General features: G+C 37.3%; 1 protein-coding gene across 13 annotated transcripts in view; it reads left to right on the top strand.

Moving 5' to 3' along the window:
* nhsl1b (NHS-like 1b) overlaps positions 1-26,599 on the top strand; it is a 165,736-nt gene that overhangs the window by 119,684 nt on the left and 19,453 nt on the right. For 11 of the 13 annotated variants that reach the window (XM_087298325.1, XM_087298328.1, XM_087298332.1 and 8 more), the window contains exons 2-4: positions 13,548-13,700; positions 17,343-17,470; positions 20,422-20,614. In XM_087298325.1, the coding sequence (XP_087154451.1) occupies positions 13,548-13,700; positions 17,343-17,470; positions 20,422-20,614 (474 nt within the window). Of the gene's footprint in view, positions 1-6,120; positions 6,306-13,547; positions 13,701-17,342; positions 17,471-20,421; positions 20,615-26,599 lie in introns of those variants that run through there. The other 2 variants (XM_087298333.1, XM_087298335.1) reach the window with 1 other exon arrangement.

Here is a 26,599-nt window from a genome sequence, read left to right on the forward strand (position 1 = left end):
CCTATGATTACTAAGTTTCCAGGTCAGTCATTGAAATAGGGCAGACAAAAGTGATAAAGAAAGAGGCAAATGCATAGTGGGCAAGTGCCTGTTTGTCTAAATGAGTCTCTTGGGAGTTGTATGATTTCATGTGGGAAAGCAGCCCTGTGTCATTAAAACTGACCTTGAAGAAAAGAAACCCATCTTTCTAACTAACCTTCAATTATAGGTGGATTTATGAGTGTTTGTTCTTGTGTTTAATCTCCAGCATTTCTGAAATCCTGACCTATACTGTACTTCATTATGTCTATTTTTCTCTATGACGTTCAAAGGTTTATTAAAACTACTTTTATTTTTTTTGCAAACCTATCCAAACTAGCCTGCAAAAAAGCAAAAGACCCTGACTTTCTCTTTTCTCGCAGATTGAAAAAGCAGAATGTTTGTGTAAGTGGTAGCAGAGACAGCTGCGTTTGTGTTTAGTATGTGTTTGCTGACCTCAGTACACTGAACAAACAGCAACAACAGGTTCAGTGCTGCAGGTCGTTCATGACACTCACTCTCTGTTTCTGTTTTTCTACAATAAATCAGATGAATGCTTTTAAGATCAGACCAACAAACCCACGGGAGAGGGTCTGAGGAGAAAAAACAGGGGAAAAAATCAATAGGGATTACTTTAATAAGCATCAAAAGCAATGGCAGGAGAACGAATGTGAAATGGGGAGAATAGAACTTTATTAGAGGACAGAGAAATAGAGAGAAGGACAAAAGCAGAGATGAGTATTAAAATGCATAAGAGACTTGAATTAAAAATACATATATGTGACTTATGAATGCTAAACCATTTTGCTATATCATTTTGATCAATCCCATGGTATAGCCTGTTTGAAGAGGGAACTAAAGTATTAAAATAAGCTTAATCACAAATACTTTATTTTTTCATATAAGACAGCTAAAATAATAAAAGATTCAAACACGTTATGACAATTTGTTAGAATCCTAAAGCATTTGGTATGTGTAAAGGTTTTAAAAAAAAGAAAATTCACTTAAATATAAAATTGTATTCAATTTAATCTAAATGCATCGCAACGGCGTGTAGTGCAAGCTCTGTGATTGGGCAGCTTGGTAGCACTGACTAGTGTGGGCGGAGGTGAGAGCCTCGTGAGCCCAATGCAGCGAGTGTTTACAAGTGTCGAGTCCATGAAGGAGGTCTAGATGAAAATTGTTGTTTTGTGTTTACTTTATGATTAAAGTTGTTGCATGTCTGCCGCTTCCCCCATCAAAATGATTGAATTTGAGCCACTTGAACATTTTACCGTTTAAATAAAAAAAAAAACACCAGTGAAGAAACTTGACACAAAGGAACATAAACACCTGCTGCCAACTAGCGTTTCAGAAGTGTTATTGCACAGAAACACAAACAGCGCACAGAAGTATAAAATGCACGGTCTCGAATTCGCATTGCATGCACCGTGAGTCGCGTTGATCACTTGACGCAGAAGTATAAACCAGGCTTTAGGCAAGGGTCGGTATAAGATTCTGACGGTATAATAACTTTGGATAAAAATATCACAGTTCCACGGTATTGTGATTACTGCTCTAAAATATATTCTTTTTAAATGTATGGGTAAAAAACAACAATACAAAATATTTTATTTTGAGAAACATTTATAATATTGTCACAGTCACCAGCAATCTAGCCTATGCAGATTGCTGGAGAACTACAAATCTGCCAGCAAAAGAACTACACATCCAGTCATGCACCACTCACACACCTGGCCTAGATCCCCATGATTGCAAACAGACACAGCTGAAGTTGTTCAGGACTATTTAAACAGAGTATTCATACAGCTCTCAAACACACACTCATGGTGTTTTTAGAGTCTTTTTATACTGCTTTTGTGAACATTACGGTGCAATTCCCTTGCCTTGTTGTGTTTTTGACCCTCGCCTTCTTTGTATGTTTACGTTGTATTCTGCCTGCCTTTTGATCATCTGCCTGTTTATTGACTACGACTCTGGATTTCTTGTATACTTCTGTTTTCACCTGTGTTGACCATTGCTTCCTTGTCAGAGTCCCTTCACATTACAAATATTTTGTTGCAGTAAAAATGTCAGGCTAAATTATTCAAATTAATCGTTGACTTCTGCAGTCTTCATTAGTTTTGAAAACACAGATTTCTTTTCAATTTAAAATGGCATCTTTGGATATCTTTTCTGCTGGAAAAAAATCATACACATGATAGTGTGACAGTGTGACAGTTTTAAACTTTTCAAAATTCTTAAACTCTTGTTATATTATGTTGCTTAGTTTTTTTGTTTTTATATAGAAAATTGAACTGAGAAAGTCATAAAACACCTCTCTACAAACACACTTAACACAATGAGAGTGTTGATTTTTCAGAAGCAAAGAGCCCAGACCAAGTGTGAAAAGAGGAAAGCTTCAAGCTCTCCGATTGGCTGTTGGTCAAATTCACCCTGAAATCTCATGAATACATTTCTGACACTAATGAGCAAACGTGCCTCACGTCTAAACGAAGCAAACCAACATTTGTGCTCTTGTTGCAAACATCTACTAAAGTGACCAAGCATGAGGTACATCAAACTGATGGTACAGCGCACACAGATCACCAGCAGCCTGTTATGACTGTAATCCTGCAGTGACAGACAGAGATGTTGAGCCGTCTGTAGAGTGAGACCAGAACAATAGCGTGTTAATTACTGCGACCCGCATGAGCTGCATAATCCTGCTACTGTACACGTGCCAGACAGCATGGACAAGCAGCCAGCCTGCAACACACACACACACAAACACACACACGTGCAGAGAGAATAGACTCGAGATGCAGAGAAAGAGGCCGGATGTGGACCGTACGCAGAGAAAAGCCTTACTGTTTTAATTTGGCAATGCGTAAATTAGAGCAACGCAAGCTTGTTTCCTCTTACAGATTTACTAGTTAAACATAAAGACTTTCATTAAACAAATATACATCTTTTTCATGCATCTTATGATGCTTTGCATACATGAAGTTTATGAGTAAATTATGCAAACCATGAATTGAAGTATTTTTTTAAGTGGTACAATGAGGTGGCATTATTTTTTTCATGGTTCATCAGTCAAATATTAAAAGGCAGCTTTCAGAAGTCTCATCAGACCCCCAAATAACCCCAAAGCAACAACCATAAAACTATTTCTGTACTCCCTGTCAATTCAACATTATTTAACTTTATAGATAAAATGAGTAAAAATAATCTGGGTGAACAAAAGACAGTAGGCGTAAAATAGCTTTGGCGACAGATATGATGCTTGTGATAATAAGTTAACAATAAAATAAGTTATGGAACATTATTTTATTGACGAATAAATAATATATCAAATTCAAAAGAACTTTATTGGCATGACTTGGCAAGTATTGTCAAAGCATCGACCATTATATAAACGATGAATAAAATAGTATAGTGAGTATATAATACATATAAAATAAAAAATAAATTAGAAATTTGATAAATACATACACAAATAAATAAAAATACTAATAATGATAAAAAACTATAATATCATTAATTTGTTTTACTTCGACATAGTACACAACAGAATGAACCGCCAACTTATCCTGCATATGTTTTACACAGCAGATGCCCTTCCAGCTGCAACCCAGTACTGGAAAACACCCATACACTCTCACAGTCACAATCATACCTTATGGCCAATTTAGCCTATTCAATTCACATGTAGCACATGTCTTAGGATTGTGGGAAAACCAGAGCACCCGGAGAAAACCCACGCAAACAAGGGGAGAACATGCAAACTCCACACAGAAATGCCAACTGACACAGCCGTGGCTCAAACCAGTGACCTTCTTGCTTTGAGGTGACAATGTTAACCACTGAGCCTTTGCACTGCCCTAAACTATAATATATCATATAAAATACATTATTATAATTGAAAATGAGTCCTGGAGAAAAGCTGGAAGTGCAGCTTATAATTTAAAATGCAGGTGTCATGAAAAAGGTAGATAAGCGAGAAAAAAGCTCAGGAATGACCTAGCTAGATGAGTTTGGCGTGCTGAGGGGGTGATTGGGATATTTAAGGGGGAGGGGTGGTCAATGCATTACCTCCTCTAGTTCAGTAATCATTTGCAACCCCATTCAGGTCCAAATTTACCCACCCGTCTTCCCCCTTTCCTTTCAGATCCCTCCACACCCCCTCGTAATGAAAAGAAACAGGGTCATGGTGTGTGTGTGTGTGTGTGTGTGTGTGTGTGTGTGTGTGTGTGTGTGTGTGTGTGTGTGTGTGTGTGTGTGTGTGTGTGTGTATGTGTGTGTGTGTGTGTGTGTGCGTGCGGGCACATGTAGACAATGGGCAGATTGTGTGTGTGTATGTGTGATCTATATTCCAGTGGTCTAGATTCAGTGGCTGTATACTAACATGGCAAGCCGGCTTATCAGTGGGAGACTCGCTCCTTCTGTCCCCCAGCGGAGACTGAGACGGATGCGCACACATGCGAACACACAGAGCAGATGAACACACATTTGTTGCAACAGATAAAAGCAATGCATCAGAGTCTGAAGTGAGAGTTTTTTTGCTTTGAGGTTGTTCAGGAAACTCACATGAGTTTGTACGTATGTAACAGATGTTTCCTTTAAAATGTATTGGAGACATAAAAGTAGGCACTATTAGTGACAGGGTGACATATTCCCCTAAATTAAGATTACAAATGTTTTTATTTTTTACTCATAATATTTGGATACATTTTTCTTAAATTTGTAGTTTGAAAATAGTAATATTAAAATATAAAATCATTTTAAAAATGATTATTAGCTTGGCATGGGATCTATGATGACTTATTCCATGATAAAATTAATACTTAATACTGCAGAAAATGTAAGAGAATTCTAAATGAATTTTTAAAAATAAATTTAGAACATTATTGTAAAAAAAACAACTTTTATTTTTCTTGAAAAATCATTACCAAATCGCATGTCAAACATTAATACAGTCATTTTTATTAGCTTTTTAACAGCAAGGTAAATAAGTTTTGAACTTTAGTAATGTTAATAAAATTTCTGTATATTAATATATGTAAACTTACAATGCTACAAATGTTTTTTAAATGTTTTCAATAAGATCATGTTTTATTACAGTATAATAGAGTTAAACTCATTAATATCTATTAAATTAATTTATTTGTTATTTATATATATATATATATATATATATATATATATATATATATATATATATATATATATATATATATATATATATATATATATATATATATATTGTATGTTTAAAAATTCTACATTAATTTTTAATTAAATTATGTTTCTTGAGGACTAAATCCATGTACTTAAATTGCTTTTAAATGATCATGACACTATGCATCACAGGAATAAAAGACATTTTAAAATTTATTGAAATAGAAAACAGACTAGTTTTCCCCACAATATTTGTCCTTGTACTGAATGTTTAAATGAATAAATCAACCATATTTAGCACATGAACATTTGTCCACCTCAAAAACATGTTTTGTTTTATTCTCTCTGACATCTGTTTATTTTAAGAAATATTTGAGTTTATATTGAATATTTATATTGATTTATTTTTTCTCAGAAGAAGAACATCTTAATCTAAGTTCTGCCCTAAAGGAAAGGTCAAGATATTATGTTTCAATTTTTTCACGTATGAAAGTAACAAAAACTTTCTGAACCTGGCAAATCTCAGCAGTTTGACACAAAACTGCGATAACATACTATACCTAGAATACAAATGTCAGTTTATGGTCTTCTTAGAAGAAAACTTTAGCAAAAGAAGATTTTAGCAAAACTCAATTCCTGCTAATTGCAGTCTTGAAGTAACCCTGTAGAGATTATCGAGATCTCATTTGTGATTTGTCTCGTATTAGAACAGCATCAGGGTGGATACTCTAGATGAGCTCTACTAAAGAGATGCTTGGTAACCGAAGCACAGATGAACAGAGGGGCATAAACTGCACCCCTCCCGCCCAGCCCCAGGGATTGTGTGTGTGAGGGAGGAAGGAGGAGGTGTTTCCCAGGGTTGGGTTGAGGGGGTGTGTGTATGTGTGTATGTAGGAGGGGCTCATTGTAAAAGCGATAAGCAGTGATCAAATGAGAAGAGGCACATACTGACTTGTTGGCAAGAGGACACAGGTTTTCGACACACTACTTGTCCAGTTCTCCCTTGTACTGGGAGGCCGTGACAGTTGTTCACAGGATCCACCTGCCTCACACATACACTCACACTGGAATAATGGTGTTCATCGGGACTTCGCTCAAGACAGTCATTAAATACTTCAAACGCAAGGGTAAGAAGAACTCTTTGACCATTTGACCATTTTGTTTGAGTGTTGTGTTGGTCTCAGTCTAAATGTATGGGTTTCGATTAAATGTGTGAGATTGTGTGGGCGGTCAGTACTGTGTCACGTGTGTAAGTTTGGAATTGATCAAGAGCTGTAAATTAATATATCAGAATGGACAAATGAGTCATTTCCTGTATGCTGTCATTTGATTTTGCGTTTGATGTTCACAGCTTGACTTTATGGACCATAGTTTGACTGATATAATTGTGTTTTATATGTAGAGAGAGCGAGAGATGTGTGTGCGTGTGTTTTTGTGACATTACTTTCATAGTGTAATCTTTTAGGAGCATTTCAATGTGTAATATTAGCTGTATTAGTTAAAAAGTAATATTGATGCATTACTAATCAACATAAATTTATTGTATGGTGAAGACTTGTTTTGGTTGAATCCGATTTGCACATTAACCAGATACTGGTTGATCTACTAAAACCTTTAATTCATTGTCATTAAATCCTTTAATTAGCTAAACTAATCAGTTAGTAAGCCTTCACAAAAACTAAAATGTTAGTCATTAAAATAACATTGGTTTGCTATCTTGGTGATAAAGGCACAATAAACATTTTTAAAATCGCCATTCATTTTTAATCTTCATTTATCTTCTATGCTGAAATGTGGTGGATGAGCTCATCGATATTCCAGTGCTACACGTGGTGGTGGATGGTAACTGCATACTGTGTGTTTTGTGTGGATACGAGCAGGACCGGAGGGATTATGGGAGTTTTGAATAGGCCGATTGCGAGTGCTGAGCTCAGGCTGATGTGGAGATTGATGTTAGGCACAATGCAGGTTTTTGTTCCTGCTACCGTTCTCCTCGGTCTCCCAGAGCTCACAAACAGGTTTAATGGGGACTGGACTATCTGAGTGAGCGTGTGTGTGTATTGCTCATTCTGCAATCATCTGATATTTATTGTAGGCACTTCAAAAGACTCACCCACTTTTATCTTTCCCATTGAGTACAAAGGTTGTTTAATGGTTTTTGCGCATCTGGTTTTGTCGTCTTGTAAATGGTCCTATTGATACAATGGACAAATGTGCTTTTTTCCAGTGTTGTGTTCAGGAACAGATTTAGAAATTCATCATTGTGGGTTCATTTTGTTTGGTTCTGCTGTGTGGTAGAGCAGCATGAAAAATCATTTTAAAAATCTCAATCTCTGACAAGTCTGACATCGATGCAAACATTTTTTTATTTGCTTTTTAACAGTTGTCATAAAACAGCTTCATTCTTTAGTCTTGGAAGCCTCACATTATTGTTTTTTTTCTTTTATGAAAAGGTAAATTATCAGTACTAAAGTACTAAAATAAAAGCATATAGTTTGGTCACTGCTATCTTTGTTAGCATAAAAAGTATATTAACCTTAAAGCATAAATTGAAGCTTTAAATGAGGATTGTATCAGTTATATCATTATGCCAGTATTTCCCGTTAAAAGTATTGAGCAAAACAACCAGAAAAACTGATTCATCCAGTAGTAAAACGGATTCATCCAGTCATAAAACTGATTTTATATTAGTGAGTCATTGAATCATTCATTCATTCCTTATCATTCAAATTGTTTACATATTTTAAATAAGAGACTACAGTTGTTAGCTTCTTTCAGAACTGCTAGTAAATTACATGTAATTGTTTAGTTGTCTATTTAAAATCATCTGAGAATCATAATCAGTTTTAATCAGAATTTTCAATTCAAGTCGGATTTGTGCAGCTTTCCTACACAGCCGAAATAGTGGCAGGAATCGTGTATATAGAACATTCAGGAATATGGTTTGCGCAGATTACATGTTGACCTGTTATCCAAGTCTGCTGGACGGTAGATTATTGATCTATTTAGTTGTTACCACATCAATAAAGCGATGATCACAAAACATTTTGATAGTAACCCGAGGCAAATACACAAATTCAATTAAACAACTCAGTGCATTGATGTTTCCGACTGTGGGACTTTTTTAGGGACAACTCTATGGTTTGTTTTTGTTTCAAATAGTTACTAATACACATTTAAATGGTACAGGCCTCTGCACATTGAAAGCTTGATGTTTAGTGTCAGTCACAGACTGTAAATTGATCTTGTGAACCTGGAGCATTTGTTAGATGATTAGTGTTGTTCAGTTTGCAAATGGCTGTGTTTGTATCGTGCTTATGGTACAGTAGTGAATGCCCTCTGCATCCTCCCATGCGTTTGTCTGCATTGTCTTGTCTGATGTCTGCACATTCGCAGATGATGCCTTTGAAGGGAAAGTGTGTTGCTTTGAAGCCCAGCATTGATTTTGAACAACAAAAAGTTTAAAAGCCCAGTGTTGTAGTTAATAAAGAAAAACCTGGGGTAGGGGATGGGAGAAAAGTTTGTGCACTTGGTTTGATTGCTTGAGTTGAATTTCAACACCTTCCATTTGGTGTTTTTTCATATTGGACTTTTTTCCCTATGTCGTGTATTCTATCACCATCAACATGTCTTTATATGAAACAGTTCTAATGTTTGGGGTCAGTAAATGTTAGAAAAGAAATATTTTATTCTATCTTAGCAAGAATGCAGTCATTTTACATTTTAGAAAATATTTCTGATTCAAATAAATGATATTCTTTAGAACTTTCCGATCTTCCGGAGTGCTGTAAAAGTTATTATAGTTTTCAAATTTAACAGCAAAACTTTTGTCAAAATAATAATAATATAAGATATACACAGATCTAGATATTTTATATCAAAAATGTGCATTGTTGAGTTTTTTAACAGTACAAATAAGAAATAAAATATTGATTTTAAGTACTATTAAAATTTTAAATTCTATAAAAATTCTGAGAGTGTTTAAAATTGTGCATAAATGTATATGGGTCAATGACGTGACGCTCATTTTTTTGTGTCCATGTCTTTTAAATAAATTCAAGTAGGTTACAGTTTCAAAATAAATAAGCAAATTACTTGCATACATTCTCTATTTTGAGGACCAAGTTTAATTTTTTGGTTTTAATCCATTTTAAGAAAATTTTTAGGGGATTATTGCAAGAATGTCAATGTGGTGTAACCAAAAAAAATTGGTACCAAATAGTTTACCTTGTTTAAAAAATGTGAAAGCCTTAATGAAACATTGTATCGGCTAGTCTGGCATAATTTTACATTAGACATATTTAATAGTAAATAAAGGTAAATATAGCACAATTGTTTTAAATATTATAATTCATTTGGGGAATTTTTTCTGTCACCTCAAATTTCTGAAATGTCAAGATGGTGTAACCACCATTTATTGAGCCATTTTGTTAATATTGTGCACAAGACAGTTAGACAGGAAATTGAATCACAGAGAAGAACTCTTGATAAGACTAATTGCTGCATGCAAAGGTTAGTAACTCTTTTTAAAATGTGAGATACTTTGACCTTTTTAAGGTATGGTCAGCTATTCTTAGATATGCATGTCAAATGGTAAGACCCCAGAAATGCACTGATAATTGTTCATAATTATAAAAATAAGTATTATATTTAAAAGTTAAATTTGAAATATTCCCACCAAGCCCATGTGCTTACATAGATGTTATTGATAATGCCTGTCAAATTTCATTTTAAGTTGAAATGTCAAGGGGTGTAACTGGTTACACCATTTGACTCATATAGCAGGAGTCTTTCTGTCAGGGGTCAATTTAGTCAAATATCATTAGTTCATGATGCTGATCAAAAATGCGACATAAATTAAACTACTATTTGTGTTCATAGTGTAGATTATTTATTTATTTTTGTTTGAGAAATAGGTGCTTAATCCACAACCTTACTATTAAAGCTCTGTAAACATAGGATAAAATTATTTTACTGCACAACATGAATGTTTTTTTTTTGTTTATGTTAATCCATGTTTATATTCACACAATATAATGTACACACTCTCTCATTCACACACACATTCATACACTACAGTCAATTTAGTTTTTCTAATTCACCTATACCGCAAGTCTTTGGACTGTGGGGGAAACTGGAGCTCCCAGAGAAAACCCATGTCAACTCCACACAGTAAGCCATCCTGGTCCATCTTGGACTCAAACCAGCAACCTTGTTGCTATGAGACAACTGTGCTAACCACATTAGCCACTGTATCACCCTCCTTTGAAATGTTGTAAGTATTTTTTTTTCTTCTTGAGAAAGTCTTATTTCTTTTAGTTTGGATAGAATAAAAGCAGTTTTTAAAATGTTTAAGCAGTTTTTAAGGTCAATATTGTTAGCCTTCTTAAATACAGAACAAACTACAGTTACCAATGACTTGGCCAATAGATCTTACTTGCCTAATTAACCTAATTACATTTTTAAATGTCACTTTAGGCTGAATACTAATGTCTTACAAATTATCTAGTCAAATATTATGTGCTGTCATCATGGCAAAGATTACGGAAGAAATCAGTTATTAGAATTTAGTCATTTAAACTATTTTGTTTAGAAATGTGTTGACAATAATATTCTCTCTGTTAAAGAGCACTTGGGAATTTCTTTTTTAAATAAAAGAAAAAATTAACATGGGAAATGAAACAAGGTTGACAAGCCTCTATAGACTGAGTGCACACAGCCTTAAGTTTTGGAGGTTTTCATACTTGATGCGCTTGCTGTTGTACTATTATTATTAACAACTGGAGGTGACTCGGAGGAACTTTAATGATGAAAAGTTGTGAAGAACAAGTCAGAAGTTGCTAAACAAATGAATTGCAGTTGAAATCAGTTTTGTTTGGGTTTTTTTACAGCATGTCTGATAAAAAATTTTCTTCTGGAGAAAGTCTTATTTGTTTTATTTAGGCTAGAATAAAAGCAATTTTTAAAAGCCATTTTGAGGTAAAAATTATTGGCCCTTTTAAGCTTTTTCCCCGCGATAGTCTACAGAACAAACCATGGATATACAATAACTTATCTAATTACTCTAACCTGCCTAGTTAACCTAATTAAGCCTTTAAATGCTACTTTAAGCTGTATTGAAGTGTCTTGAAGAATATCTAGTCTAATATTATTTACTGTCATCATGGCAAAGAGAAAATAAATCAGTTATTAGAGATGAGTTATTAAAACTATTATGTGTTGAAAATGTGTTGAAAAAATCTTCTCTCTGTTAAACCGAAATTGGGGAAAAAATAACAGGGGAGCTAATAGCTCAGGGGGACTAATAATAATTCTGCATAATTCTGAAGTTAACTGTATAAAAATAAATAGTTTGTGGATAAGTTGTGGATACACTCATGAAATGATTTGTTGTCAGTCAGTCGTGTATGCTTACAAAAATTGGCCTTTAATCCCAGCACCAAGGCAACAACGAGTAAGCAGCAGTTCTTACGTACTAGTGATTTACGTACAGTGTTTGGCAAATTGTTTCTAAATAGCTTAAAAGTAAAATAGTGGATTTTTTTCTAATATCATCTACTTATTTTTATTTTAATTAAGCCAACTGAAAAGAAACAGTGATGGAAAAGGTGTTAAATGTTAAACATGTTTCTTTAGTTTGTTAATTTTCTATTGATGAGGGCCACACATTTAATATAAAGGATGTTATTACTTGGTGTATTAAAGTTCAGCAACCTGGTTTCATTGTTCTAAACACATTTGTCAATGACAATCCCACTGAAATTGTTGACTATCATTCTTAATTTGAATTGATTTTAATTGTCAATTTCAAAATCTTTGGCTGTAGAAGCAACACTGTCAGGTGGTGTAACTGGTTTTTGTCAATTGGTGTAACCAGTATTTTACATAAAAATATAATTATGTACATGGAAATAATGTGAAATTAAAATTAAAACACTTAGTTTAGTGTAATAAAATAGTTTTTAACATTTTTTACATAATTTGTCAAAGATTATTTAGAAACCAGAAGTGTTTTTAGCATGTGTCTGGCCGAATATTGCAAAAACTCATTAAAATGTACATTTAGAGATAATGCGAATACAATAAATGTTATTGTGGTATTTTAAAATGAAGTATTTATTTCAGTGTGTACACTTGCATATCATCTAGAAGGAGTAAATTTTTTAATATTTCACAATTTTTGGCAGTTACACCATTTGACATTTTCAGTTGCATTCAGTCTTAATGTCTGTAAAAAATGGTGTAAATGTTATTTTTAATTACATAAAATCAACATGAATACAATCTGTACATTTTAAAATATCTGACGGATGCTTTTAAATCAACTTTGTAAAAGATTTTTAAATTTCCCATCTTGCCAAACCTGTTTTGTCACTGACCCGTATATATATATATATATATGTGTGTGTGTGTGTGTGTGTGTGTGTGTGTGTGTGTGTGTCTATATTAATATTATATATCTAGATGGATGGATGGATGGATGGATAGATAGAGAGAGAGAGAGAGAGAGAGAGAGAGAGAGATATTCACCCTGACAACACCTTAAGTTTACCTTTAAAACTTCTCACAATGCTATTTGGCCTGAGGGAGATCAGAAGCTGTGCACAGAAGCAGTAGATAGATTAATGTGCAATCACGCATATGTTATGTGTTAGTCTCTTTGAAGTGTGATTAAGAAATCACTTTTATATTGAAAGTCCTCATGAATGAACACAATGGCCTCCTGTGAGCTCTTCTTGCCAGTCTAGCAGCTCTGACATGATGGCCCATCACAGACTAATGGCCCAGTGCCACCTGTGGACACACCTGTGAAAAACCCACACCACTGCTCCTCCACGCTCCCTTCCTCTCACGTTATAAACACCAGCCTGTTGTTGTTTTTGTTTGTTTGCTTTTGGGACAACTAGGGGTTTAGCTCCAGGGGTCTTTCCTCAACCGTCCCTTTTACCTCATGGCTCATTTGCACCTTTGCCAGCTAGATTGTGTATTGGCACACTTTTTTTGTGAAATAAATGTGTCCTAATAGTGTTTTTTGCAGTGTGGAAAACATATATGACTGTCAACATCCCAAAAAAATGTGTTTTGTGACCCTTTAAATTAGTTAAAAATGTGTTTGTTAAATTTGTTAAGTTTGTTAAAAGTTTATTTTAGATTGCACCAAACTTTAAATCAAAACCTCTTGGTTCTGATTTGACTCTGTGAGTCCACAAATTGTTAAATTTGGTCCCTGTCATTTGCATTTGGTGATATGAGCATGTTCTTTGCATTAAGCAGAGTCATGTGTTTGGCTGCTTTAAACAATTTGTCTGTGATTATAAATGTCCATTGTGGGAAATAAATAATTAGAAATGTTGATCTGTTTTCTTTAGCTGTATCTAATCTGGATGAGGAGAAAAAGTGGACCGTGCACTACACTGCCCCATGGCACCAGCAGGAGAACGTCTTTCTGCCAGGCTCCAGACCGGCCTGTGTGGAAGATCTTCACCGTCAGGCCAAAGTGAACCTGAAAACAGCTCTCAGAGGTACGAGATACACTATTTAATTTCCATTCACCCGGAAAACGAGAACTATAAAGTTCACCTAAATATATAAATACTATAAAAACTATAAATACACTTAAACAAAGACATGTTCACCAAGTTGACATGGAAGAACTATTTTGGCTCCCCAAAAAGTTCTTAAAACAGTTCTGTTTTTTTTAGCATGAAGAGAATTTTAATAATCTTTAGAAGAACTTTTCATTGTACAGAATCTTCTGTTTCTTTGATGGTTCTTTACTGAATGATCATAGGCTATAGGCTTAATTTTTTTAAATTTATTGAATTCTTTAAAGCCTCAGTGTAAAAGGGTTGCTATACATCAGAATCAGCCTCAAACCTGCTTCAGTTCTCATGACATCAGCATTGCTCTGGGAACAAACACATCAAGCAGCAGGTGAATGTGCCTATGATGTCACTTCACACTGGACACCTGTGAAACAGCCTGTTGGTGACATCCAGAGCCGGTCATTAGCAGTGCAGTTCAGAGCCATACACATCAGTGTTCAGTTAGCAGATTCTGGCCTGAATGTTAATTGTAATTTGAGACTGATCTAGCTGTACAGGTGGCTGATGTGTAGCCTTTTTAATTATACATGCACAGGTGTGTAGCTCATCTTACAATAATGGCGACTTTGGGCTTTCAGAAGACAGGAAGAAAGGTAGAGCTGTATCATCAAACACATTTACCTTTAAGCAGTTTATAATTCTCAGTCGGTTGTTACGTCTGCTGTTTTCTGGCAGGCTCTTTGATTGGGTGAAAGCTTTCTTAGTGTTTATACACTTTCTCTGCCAAGACAAACAACACTAAGCACACATGTGGATCAGAGGAACTTCGCAGGTGTCTTTAACATTTTTTTTTGAGAAGTTTAAAAGCTGTTGTAAACAGGCTTGTCCCTTTAAGGTCTTAACTGACAAATAAGTGTTGACGGAAACTGTGAAGGATTAGCAAACAAAATAAACAGTGGTTCTGGAGAATTAAATGAAGACATTTTAACTGTTGTTGATTTTTACGCACTTTCTGGATTTGTCACTTATGTTTATTGCTCTTGGGCAATAATATAGTTTGTTCTGTGTGATGTTTAAAGCTGGAGCGGGCCAATTTTTTAGTTAAATGTTTATCTGTTTCAGTTTAATAGCCAGAGGCAGATATAATCTGTTTATTTTAGCATTTTAACCAGCCAGACACAGCAGTTGTGTGAATCTGTCTTTCAGGGTTCCCACAGGGTCATGGAATTTCTGCTATTTGATGAAATTTTAAAAGGTATATTAAGAAGTCAGGTAATTTTAGATTTTTCATGGAATATGAAATATTTTTATTTGTCACTTTACTTTACAAGACCCTTTTTTATGTAATTTCTCTACACCATATTTATGTTGCATTTTCTCACTTGTTTTTATGCTTATTCTATTTTCAGTTGAATTTTATTCATTTCACAACCATCAACTGAATGTCAAATATAGTCAACAGACTCTACCTCTTAATTACACATGTCAACATAAAATACACTACCGGTCAAAAGTTTAGGGTGAGTTTTTTTATTTGTTTATTTTTTTTAATTAATTTTATTTAACAATTTAAATGAATTTATTCTGTTTATCAAGGTGGCATTTATTAAATGTGAAAAATGTCAAATTATTAAATACTTATTCATTAAATATTTATTTATTACTTATTGTATGTACTTTCAAATTAAATTATTACTCCAGTCATTATTGCTTCTGTTACAATTACCATTAATAATAACAATAATAAGTCGGAGACACAGTGGGTGAGTAGCACGATCAGTCCTCAGCAAGAAGGTATTGGCAGTTTTGTGTGGAGTTTGCATGTGGTTGCATCTGCGGTTTTCCCCCACAGTCCAAAAATAAGCAATATAGGTGAATTGGGTATGTATGAGATTGAGTGTGCATGGGTATTTGTTGGAAGGACATCCGCTGCGTAAAACATATGCTGGATAAGTTGGTGGTTCATTCCACTGTGGCGACCCCTGATTAATAAAGGGACCAAGCCGAAAAGAAAATGAATGAATGAATGAACGAATAACAATAATAATTAATATTAGAGTGATTTCTCAAGGATAATGTGACTCTGAAGACTGGAGTAATGAAGCTGAAAATTCCCCTTCAAAATTACTGGAGTGAATGAGTGAATTAATTTATAAACTACATTTGAACAGCTATTTTATAGTCCAATAACATTTCACAATTTCTTGATGAAATGAATGCAGCCTTGGTGGGCAAAAAATTCTACTGACCCCAAGCTTTTGACCGGTAGTGTACATTTTAGAAGCTTTGGTTTCAAAACAACCACTTCAAAGTTTGGGTATTGAAAATAAACAACAAAAAATAATATATATATATATATATATATAAACTTTGTAAAACTACTATCATGTGAGAGGGAGCAGTTCACAGCCATGCAAACAGTGCTTACCTCTGATTTTTGGTCATTTGGTCATTGTTGTTCTCATAAAAGCATTTTAATATTATGCAAAGAAAAAAAGTGGACTATTTCTCTGTTTATCATAGGTGATTGGAAGTTTAGCTTTTTAGTCAGTGGTAGTTTGGGAAACCTGTCAGCTGTTTAATAGAGTGTATCACACAGCTGCAGTGCAGTGTCATAAAAATAAAAGTCAGGAAACAAGGGAAGACTTGCAACAGATGAATGTGTGTTTGTCAGAGAAAAACTGCTTGATCCAGATGACTGAAGAGATTGTGGGATGTGTGCCAAGGGGATGGAGCTGCCATCTGCAACAGTTCCTTTAGAAAGCCAGGAAACATGATACACACACACATACAGAGTGATGCTGATCTGTTTAATATTGTTCTACATACTATTGTTTTGTGTGGTTACTGTAAAATAAAATAAAAAAACAGTGGATCATCAAACATTTCTTAACATCACCAGGCCTGTAGCGATATCTATGTTTTGTCTTATGATATATTGCACCAAAATATATTGCAATAAACAATATTATTGTCATTTTAAGACCATTTCATGCCACTCATTATATAATGCCAGAATGATGATATAATAGCATCTCAATGCCTGTGCACTCTTCCAAAAAACACATAATATTTAATTTAATTATAGTATATTAGAACAATTTATTAACTGGGCATTGGAATCAGAATGTGAAAAGGCATATCCTAAATAAATGATAATACATATTAACAATTTGTGTATAATAATGATATCTGCTACCAGATCTATTTTCAGTTGTCATACACCCACATGAAAATATACTATAGTAATTTATAGTAAATACTATTGTGTTTTTTAACCATACTGACACAGACACCTTCAATAGAGATAGAGATGTTGCTCAGCTAAAATGTTACTAGAATTGCTTTTTTTAAGTACGGGCAATATATATTGCATCACTAGAAATAATTGACGTTATGTTCATGTGTTGTGCGACTAGTCGACATATTGATTATTGTGACAGTCCTAAACATCACATTTTCATGAAGACCTGAAAACTGTAGTTTGTATCTCTGACCACTAGAGGGAGCTAAACACTAAATAAACACTGACTGTGCTTTTATACTTGAGCTCATATTTGCAAGTTATTAAAAACTTTCTTTCAGACTTGCGCTGATGTGTCTTCTCTTTTCACACAGAATGTGATAAACTGAGGAAGGATGGCTTCCGTAGCTCGCAGTACTACTCACAGGGGCCCACTTTCTCTGGCTCCTCAAGCTCCCAACATGAGGACGAGGACCTTGAAGGCGATGACGCTGACAAAAAGGTAGGCCTTTTTAACAAAACTTCAGTGACTGTAGTAGCTTAATTAGCATTTTCTGGTGTAGTGTTATTGATTTGATACTGATTTAATAGTATGTAATAATATTAGTATGATCTACAGCTATGAGAGGGGAATATAGACTACTTTAGCATTCTAGTTGTTTTTAGGTGTACTGGATTTATTAGGCATTGGGTTTGAGTGGTGTTAATATTTGTTTTAATTTATAAATATCTGATGACATTTCTTCCAAATTACTAGTTACAGGCGACAAAGTGTGTACGCATTTGGATTTATGCAAATTGGTGTTTTGTTTGTATATTTTCCATATGCCATTAGTTTCTGTTTAGCTTTAAAAAGTGAGGAGTGAGGGAAACTAAAGGTGTCGTATCTGTAACACTTGTTTTATTCAGGATAACTATTTATTTCTGAATTAAATTGTTCCTTATTTTTATTCCAATATTTTGCAGTTTTGTGATCAAGAAATTAGAAACATGATTTTTTTTCCAATACTGGGTTGCAGCTGGATCGGTATCTGCTGCGTAGAACATATGCTGGAATAGTTGGCAGTTTATTCCGGTGTGGCGACCCCTGATTAATAAGGGACTATTTGAAGGAAAATAAATGAATAATTTTTTATTTTTTTTAGTACAGACTTGTAATATAAGACAGTGTTTTAGTTATTGTTGAAATAATGATCTTTCATAAAATCAGTACAGAGTGCTTGCTATTAGACCAAACATATAACCTTAACGGTTAACGGTTGTGGGGCATCCTGTAGGATTAGGCTTCCCTCTGCTGGAGAGAAATGTTCCTGTAGGTGCATTCTGGGTACTGAATCACAGCCTCCCACATGCGCCTCTGTGGAGTTCAGCATCTCTGCTGGCTTCGTTAATGTTGTCAGCCATGTGTGGCCACATTATGAGTCTGAACCCCAGGAGACTCCTACTCTAATGAAACTATTACTCACAATGTGGTGGAAAGCAACAGCTTTTCTTGCGATATTGAGACTGCTTTCTGCAAAGCTGCTGTTTAGCATATGAGCATTGAAGCTGGGTTTGAAAGGAAAGGGTTTATGCTGAATGGATTCAGGACAGTCATAAAACTAAAAGTTTCAGGAAGAAATGCTGCGGGTTTGTTTATAGCACGCGGTCTTGTCCTCGTTCTTTCTTGTTTCTTTATGCCTACTCCTCACACTGCGTTCAGGGGCCCTAAAAGGTCAGACCCTGTAAAAGCAAAGATTCAGGGATGCTTTTGTCCCTCTACCGCCCCCAGCCCTCCCTAAGGGATCCCATGCCCTTTTAACCCCCTTTAGCACTCTAGACTCTCATTCCCAGACCACTGGGTACAACACTGGACTGGCTGGATACTTTGGCTTCTATTTCATGTTTTCATGTTTTTAAAAGATGTTATTTCTTAAACCACACATCAATAAGCATGTATATTTACTTTGTTGGATGATCATTCTCATAAAAATGGACCTTATCCTAAAATATTCTTGTAAAAAGCCAATTTTATGCTGTAAAAATGCATATTTTAATAAGCTCTAATTAATTTTAAAATACTTTTATTTAGAAAATCTTTAGGTCCGATAAAATCAACTTTTTATTTCTTCTTCTATATTATCTTTTCGGCTTAGTCCCTTTATTTATCAGGAGTCGCCACATCAGAATAAATCGCCAACTTATCCAGCATATGTTTTACCCAGCGGATGCCCTTCTAGCTGCAACCCAACACTGGGAAAAACCCATACACTCTTGCATTCACACTCTTACACTATCGTCAATTTAGATTACCCAATTCATCTATACTGCATGTCTTTTTACTGTGGGGAAACTGAAGCATCCAGAGGAAACCCACGCGAACAAGGGAAGAATATGCAAACTCCACACAGAAATGCCAACTGACCCAGCGACCTTCTTTCTGTGAGGTGATCGTGCTACTCACTGTGCCACCATGTCTCAGACTTACTGTTATTATTATTGGTAATAGTAATAGAAGCAATAATGACTGGAGTAATTATTTAATTTGAAACTATATACAATAAGTAATAAATAAATATTTAATAAATAAGTATTTAACCACTGCGCCACCGTGTTGCCCTATTTATTTATTTATTATTTATTTCAATCATTATTACATCTATATATCAATCTAATTTGTATTTATTGGATTGTTTTACTGAGATTTTTGCAAAATTGTTATTATGATTTATTTGAATTATATATTTAAATATATTTATTAGAATTATTAGATTATTATCAAATAATATAGCTATTCAACAAATAACAACCTCTCTTATATAGTTGTTTAATTGTAGAATTAGGCACTTTAAAAAGTGTGAGTTATTCTCACTCTTTATTATGCAATAAAAGTCACTGAGGCATGAAGGTAATTAACGTTAACATAGTAAACAAGACCTTAGGCAGCTGTGACTTGATTATTTGACTATTGTTAGTGACCTGGATGGATAATTAAATGTATTGTGGTGATTTAACTACAGTTGGTTTGTTTGTGAGGCTGAGGGAGGCCCAGGTGTTGAATTGAAACTTCAGATGGTCCACTTGTAACTCTGCTGCGAACGCCGTTCCCATTTCAGAAGCACAATGCGTGAACAGAGTTTTAACGCCTCACTAGTTTTTCCCCTCGCTCTGTTCCTGCTCTCTATTCTTTCTCTCAGACTTTTCAGTTTGTTTATGTGTGTGCGCTTTTCTAGGAAGTGTGAGAGTGTGGTTTGATGGTCAGTTGCCCATGAAACTGCTTTGTATACTCCTGGAGCGCCAATAAGTCGGCGTATACAACCCTTAAACCTTTGGCTAAATCAAAAGAGAAGCTCTGGATTCTTAACATCCTGCTCGTCTCAAAAAAAATTACTTTTAATTTTGTTTTTCCTGTTCACTTATCTTGACAAGCCCCCCTAGTCATGAAACTCACTGTGGTTTCTCCTCTTTTTCCAGTCCACAGCATCTTCAGGAGAGGAAGAGAAAGACTCCTGCCAAATGAGAGCGCAAAGTCCGGCACAGGTGGAAGGAGTCGAGGTTGATGGACAAATGTCGAGCTCCAAAGCCTCAGTCCTGCCCACTCCAGAGGAGAAGATGAGGCAACAGGCACAGGCCGTTCTCACAGATATTGTCCCCATTAATGTCACGGGTGAGAAGTTAAACTTTTAGATAAAAAATACCAAATCCGTGTTGTGTCTCTAGTGAATTCTTATGTTTGTCAGGATAGAATTCATTTAGTTTGTCTTTTTAAAGGAACACTCCGCTCATTATAACTCTCCTTGACTTATATAGATGAGTTTTACCATTAAAGAGTTTATTAGACCATTAGCATCTATGACATTTATCAATATTTTTTGCAAGATGCTAATGATTCAATGATCTACGCCAGGGGTCACCAATCTCGTTCATGGTGGTCCGGTGCCCTGCAGGTTTTAGCTCAAACTTGCCTTAACACACCTGCCTTGGTGTTTCAAGTATACCTAGCAACTTGATTAGCTTGTTCATGTGTGTTTGATTAGGGTTGAAGCTAAAATCTGCAGGACACCGGACTTTCATGAACAAGTTATCCCTGATCTGCGCTAAGCTAAAAGTGCTCATGCCAGATCCAGATTGGCTGAATGGATTCAACAATGATAACTGTTTAACCACAGGAAATTGTAAAATGAGCCTATTTTCAAAAAAAAGTTGTTAATTTAAGACAGTGGTGACCAAACTTGTTCCTGGAGGGCCGGTGTCCTGCAGATTTTCGCTCCAACCATAATCAAACACACCTGAACAAGCTAATCAAGTTTTTACTAGGTATACTTGAAACACCCAGGTGTGTTGAGGCAAGTTGGAGGTAAACCCTGCAGGGACACCGGCCCTCCAGGACCGAGATTGGTGACCCCTGATTTAAGAGGATCTCTCATCAAAATCCTTGTTAAACTGTATTTAATTCATAATTCCACATAGCTTATTCCTAACTACTAACATGTGATGACTGCATGCGTGAATACTACATACAACTAATTCTGAATTTAAACCCTCATCTAATATGAATGTGTATGAATGTATTAACACTTCTCATGTTAACATTTCTGCCATTTTCATGTTTTTGACATTTAAGATTTATCCGTTGCATACATGTACACAAGATTTCTGTCCAGCACAGTCTGGCCTACAACATAGTGTCTTTCTTAAACATAATAAGCTCGGTATATTCAATCCTTTCCCAAAATGATAAAACTCACTGTGACTCAGGAAGAAGCTCTGTTCGACTTTAAAGCACACACAAATAAACACCAACACTCTAATTCAGTCTGTCAGCTCTGTGACTTAGTCAGACTTCCCAGAGTGCTGAGGCTTAGTCAACAGTGCCCAGTCTTCGGAGTTCCCTTGCTTTTGCAGTGCTACAGCACAAAGCTGTTTTTGTAGATAAACTAATGGTTCTATTAGATTTCACTGTTCATAGAGACTTAAAGCAATCTATTTAGATTTTGAATTTCCCGTTCTATGACAGATAAGGACAGGCTCTGTACATACATATAAAAATAAGATATACAGTTGAAGTCAGAATTATCAGCCCCCCTGTTTATTTTTTCCCCCAATTTCTGTTTAACGGAGAGATTTTTTTCAACACATAATAGTTTTAATAACTCATTTCTAATAACTGATCGATTTTATCTTTTCCAATGTGACAATAAATAATATTTGACTAGATATTTTTCAAGACACTTCTATACAGCTTAAAGTGACATTTAAAGGCTTAACTAGGTTAATTAGGTTAACTAGGCAAGTTAGGGTAATTGGGCAAGTTATTGTATAACGATGGTTTGTTCTGTAGCACAGTGGTTCTCAAACTGTGGTACGTGTACCACTAGTGGTACGCAGGCTTCCTTCTAGCCGTACGCAAAGGAATGAAATATGTCATGTACATGCTACACACATTTAAATATTTATCAACAATTATGTAAATAATATGCCATATATGACATATAGCCTATATTTCTGAGGTAATCTGCTACGTTTTTTTTAACTGTGCAGGGTTGTAGCTGCTTTACTGGGCCTACTACGCAACTGTATTTCAATACTGCACATTTTAGGTGGTACTTGATGAAAAAAGTTTGAGAACCACTGCTGTAGACTACTCAAAAAAATAACATTTTGCTTAAAGGGGCTAATAATTTTGACCTTAAATTAGTGTTTAAAAAAATAAAACATGGTTTTATTCTAGTCAAAATAAAACAAAAAAGACTTTCTCCAGAAGAAAAAATATTATGAGACATACTGCGAAAATTTCCTTGCTCTGTTAAACGTCATTTGGGAAATATGAAAAAGAATAAAAATCAAACGGGGGCTAATAATTCTGACTTCAACTGTATGAAATTGTCTCAAAGGGCTCATTTACACCTAGGATAAATACACATTATCATATATCTGATAGCAAGTGTACAATACTAACATGAGTGAGATATAAATATTTGGAACTTGTCCACTTTCAAGCTTTTTCGGGGATTGAAATGCATTTGATCAGATGGCTTTTGTAGAGTAAACCTTCATGTAGTAGAATGCCTTTAACCCTTTGACTGCCCCTCTACCAAACGATTGACCATGTTTTTACTGTTTTAAATAATGACTGTTAAAGTCATTTAAATAATAACAGTTTTAAATAACGGCTTACACACACAGGAAACAATCATCCTGTTACACTTGATTTTGGTTTTATTGCAAAAAAATAAAACAAGAAAGCATGTTAAATGAGAATCTGAAATATTTTTTGGCATACTTTGGGAAAAAAAGGTGATTTAGTATTCAAAAATGTTTAATTTAAATCACATATTAACAATTTGATAGAGGTTAATATTTTAGAAATTATGGGATGTGTTGAAAGAAATGCATTGAATGTGTTAACTAGCGACATTAGAAGTTAAGAAATGCAATCCAAACATTTTTATCTTGGTTGGGTAGTTACAGGGTTAAAAAGCTAAAAACGTTCGAGGTTACTAAAGTAACCCTTCTTTCCCCGAGGAGGGGAACGGAAGCACTATAAGTGGATTTGATTGTAAAATCCACGCATTGGGAGGTTCGGTTCAGAAGCTACTCGTCTGAAAGAGTATTGAACGGGCCAATTAAGAATGAATTGGCAGCGCAAGCCTGCGCAGGTGAGCGGCATAAGCAATCAACTGAGTATATAAGCTCACCTGGCGCCAGCAGACGCTATCCTTTTTAAGCTGAAGAGACTTTCAACAGCTAAGGGACAGTCATTATGGCGACGGAGTATAGTGCTTCCGTTCCCCTCCTCGGGGAACGAAGGGTTACTTTAGTAACCTCGAACGTTCCCCTTCGGGGGGAACTTCAGCACTATAAGTGGATTTGATTGTAAAATCCACGCATTGGGAGCCCATTGAAAGCGCCATAATGACTGCACCTTACCAACACCCCCGATGAGGAGATAGTCAAGCAAGCGTGACGCACCCACATCATGGGGGGCGCGGTCCTCCAACGTGTCCCTGGCCCTAATTTATCCTACTTCAACAGAAGTTTTACGGATTTATATATATTTTTTGGGAAGTCGTGAGCATCTAGATAATTCTAGGAAATACGACAGTACGTTGGGAAGCGTGCAATCCCGATAGGGAGGACGCTGCGGAGGCCATCCGTTACCCAAGGGGGGATAGATGGCAGAATTTACATATGGACTAGCCCTAAAAGGGGGAGTACGCATAGCAAAAGAGTGGTTAGCGGGGAGGGAAGACACGGGTCCGCCCAGGGGGGGGACTTAACCGTGGCGGAATAAGCATATGGGATCGCCTAGTGGGGATCACTTATAGCAGGCACCTTTACCCAAAACGCGGGCTGACCAGCGGGCAGACCTACAACGTAGTGGGCCAGCAAGTGACTCCTCCGCTGAGTCAGTGCTGGGGGCCACGGAGGAATCTGCAGGGCTCACCTGACGGGGAACTTTACTGACAGATAAAAAGGCGCACGTATCTCCGTGTTAGGGAAAATGGCGCAGCAAGCGTGTTTCAACACCCTACCGAATTGTTTCCTCAATCACCAAGGGTTACCTAATACCCTTGAGGAAACCGGCTCCACTCGCAGATTGTAAAACCTTGCAAATGTGTTGGGTGTTACCCAGCCCGCAGCTCTACAGATGTCTGTTAGAGGGGCGCCGCGTGCGCGCGCTCGAGAGGATGCGAAGCTCCGAGTGGAGTGCGCACGCGCTCTCGGGGGACGCGGCTCATCTCGGCTCTGATAGTGAAAGAAAGGCATCCACAATCTAGTGGGAACTTATTTCGGTACGGCACTTCCCTGCTGCCGACCGCTATAACAGACGAAGAGCTGCTCAGATGATCTAAACTCTGAGTGCGGTCCGGATAATACGCAAAACGCGAACTGGACAATAAGAAGGGCTGGGTCTGCCTCCTCCGAGGGCAGCGCTTGCAGGCTCACTACCTCGTATTAAAACGGAGTGGTAGGAACCTTGGGCACATATCGCGGGCGGGGTCTCAGGACGTGAGAGAAGCCAGCCCAATTACAGGCACGAGTCACAATCGGAGGTTACCTAAGTCTTCCTCGCGTCTAAAAATCTCTTCAAAGATCGGCGAGGGTGCCAGGTGGTGCCCTGTCCCTGAGAGAGTAGGTGCTCTCTCGAAGGGACTGCCAGGGGAGGGCTATCGCGAGGGAGAGCTCTGACATCCAGGTCCGGTTGAGCCAGAGGGGCGCAACCAGCAACCTGTTCCTCGTCCTCCCTGACCTTGCACAGTAACTGCGCGAGCAGGCTCACTGGGGGAAACGCGTATTTGCGCGTGCCCCGAGGCCAGCTGTAAGCCAGTGCATCATCCAAAACAACTGGCAATGAGCGATCTCGGGGGAAGCAACAGATCGATCTGGGCTTCCCCGAATCGCGCCCATATCAGCTGAACAGACTCGGGGTGGAGTCTCCATTCTCCAGGACGCAAAGCTGCCGTGAGAGCGCATCGGCTGCACGGTTGAGCTTGCCTGAATATGAATGGCGTGCAGCGATTTCAGCCGCGGATGACTCCAGAGGAGCAGACGGCGGGCGAGCTGAGACATGCGGCGAGAGCGCATACCCCCTATACGGCTGATATACGCCACCGCCGCCGTACTGTCCGTCCTGACCAGCACGTGTTGCCGCTCCAGCACCGGAAAAAAACGGTGGAGAGCGAGGAACACTGCCAACAGCTCCAGGCGATATGCCAATGCAACTGGGTACCTTTCCACAGGTCCGCAGCCGCATGCCCGCAACGCACAGCCCCCCAGCCCGTGTTGGAAGCGTCTGCTGAAACGACAACAAGACTGGACGCCTGTTCTAGAGACACCCAGGCCTGTAGGAACGAGGGGTCGCTCCAAGGGCTGAGGGCGCGGCGACACAGCGCAGTAACAGAGACTCGGTGTGCGCACGCGTGCCATGCGCGTCTGGGGACTCGATCGTGAAGCCAGTGCTGAAGTGGTCTCATATAGAATAATCCGAGCGGCATGAAGCGGCTGCGGATGCCATATGCCCCAGGAGCCTCTGAAATAGTTTCAGTGGGACCACTATTTTACTGTCGAGCTCTCTCAGACAGTACAGCATCAGCTGAGCGCGCTCTCCGGAGAGGCGCGCTGCCATGGTGACCGAGTCCAGCTCCAGCCCGAGAGAAGAGATCCTCTGCACGGGGGCGAGTTTGCTCTTTTCTCGGTTGACCTGAAACCCCCACAGGTGGAAGTGCCAGAGCACTTTGTCTCTGTGCATAATCAACTGCTCCGAGAGAGGGCAAAAATCAGCCAGTCGTAAAGAAATTGAGTATGCAGATGCCCGCGAGCCGAAGGGGCACTGAGGCACCCTCCGCGGGCTTGGTGAGGACCCGCGGAGACAGAGAGAGCCCGAAGGGGAGGGTTTTGTATTGCCAAGCTCGACCTTCAAACGCAAACCGCAGAAACTGTCGGTGGCGAGGAAGAGTGGAGACATGGAAATACGCGTCCATCAGGTCTAATGCTGCAGACCAACCCAGAGGACGAACGCACCGGAGGATGCGCTTCTGCGTGAGCATTCTGAACGGCAGCTTGTGCAGGCAGCGGTTCAAAACGCGCAGATCTAGGATTGGCCGTGACCCACCGCTCTTTTTGGGCACGATGAAGCGTGGGCTGTAAA

This window comes from Danio rerio, chromosome 20, assembly GCF_052040795.2.
Source record: "Danio rerio strain M-AB ecotype USA chromosome 20, GRCz13ab, whole genome shotgun sequence".
Classification (NCBI taxonomy): Eukaryota; Metazoa; Chordata; class Actinopteri; order Cypriniformes; family Danionidae; genus Danio; species Danio rerio.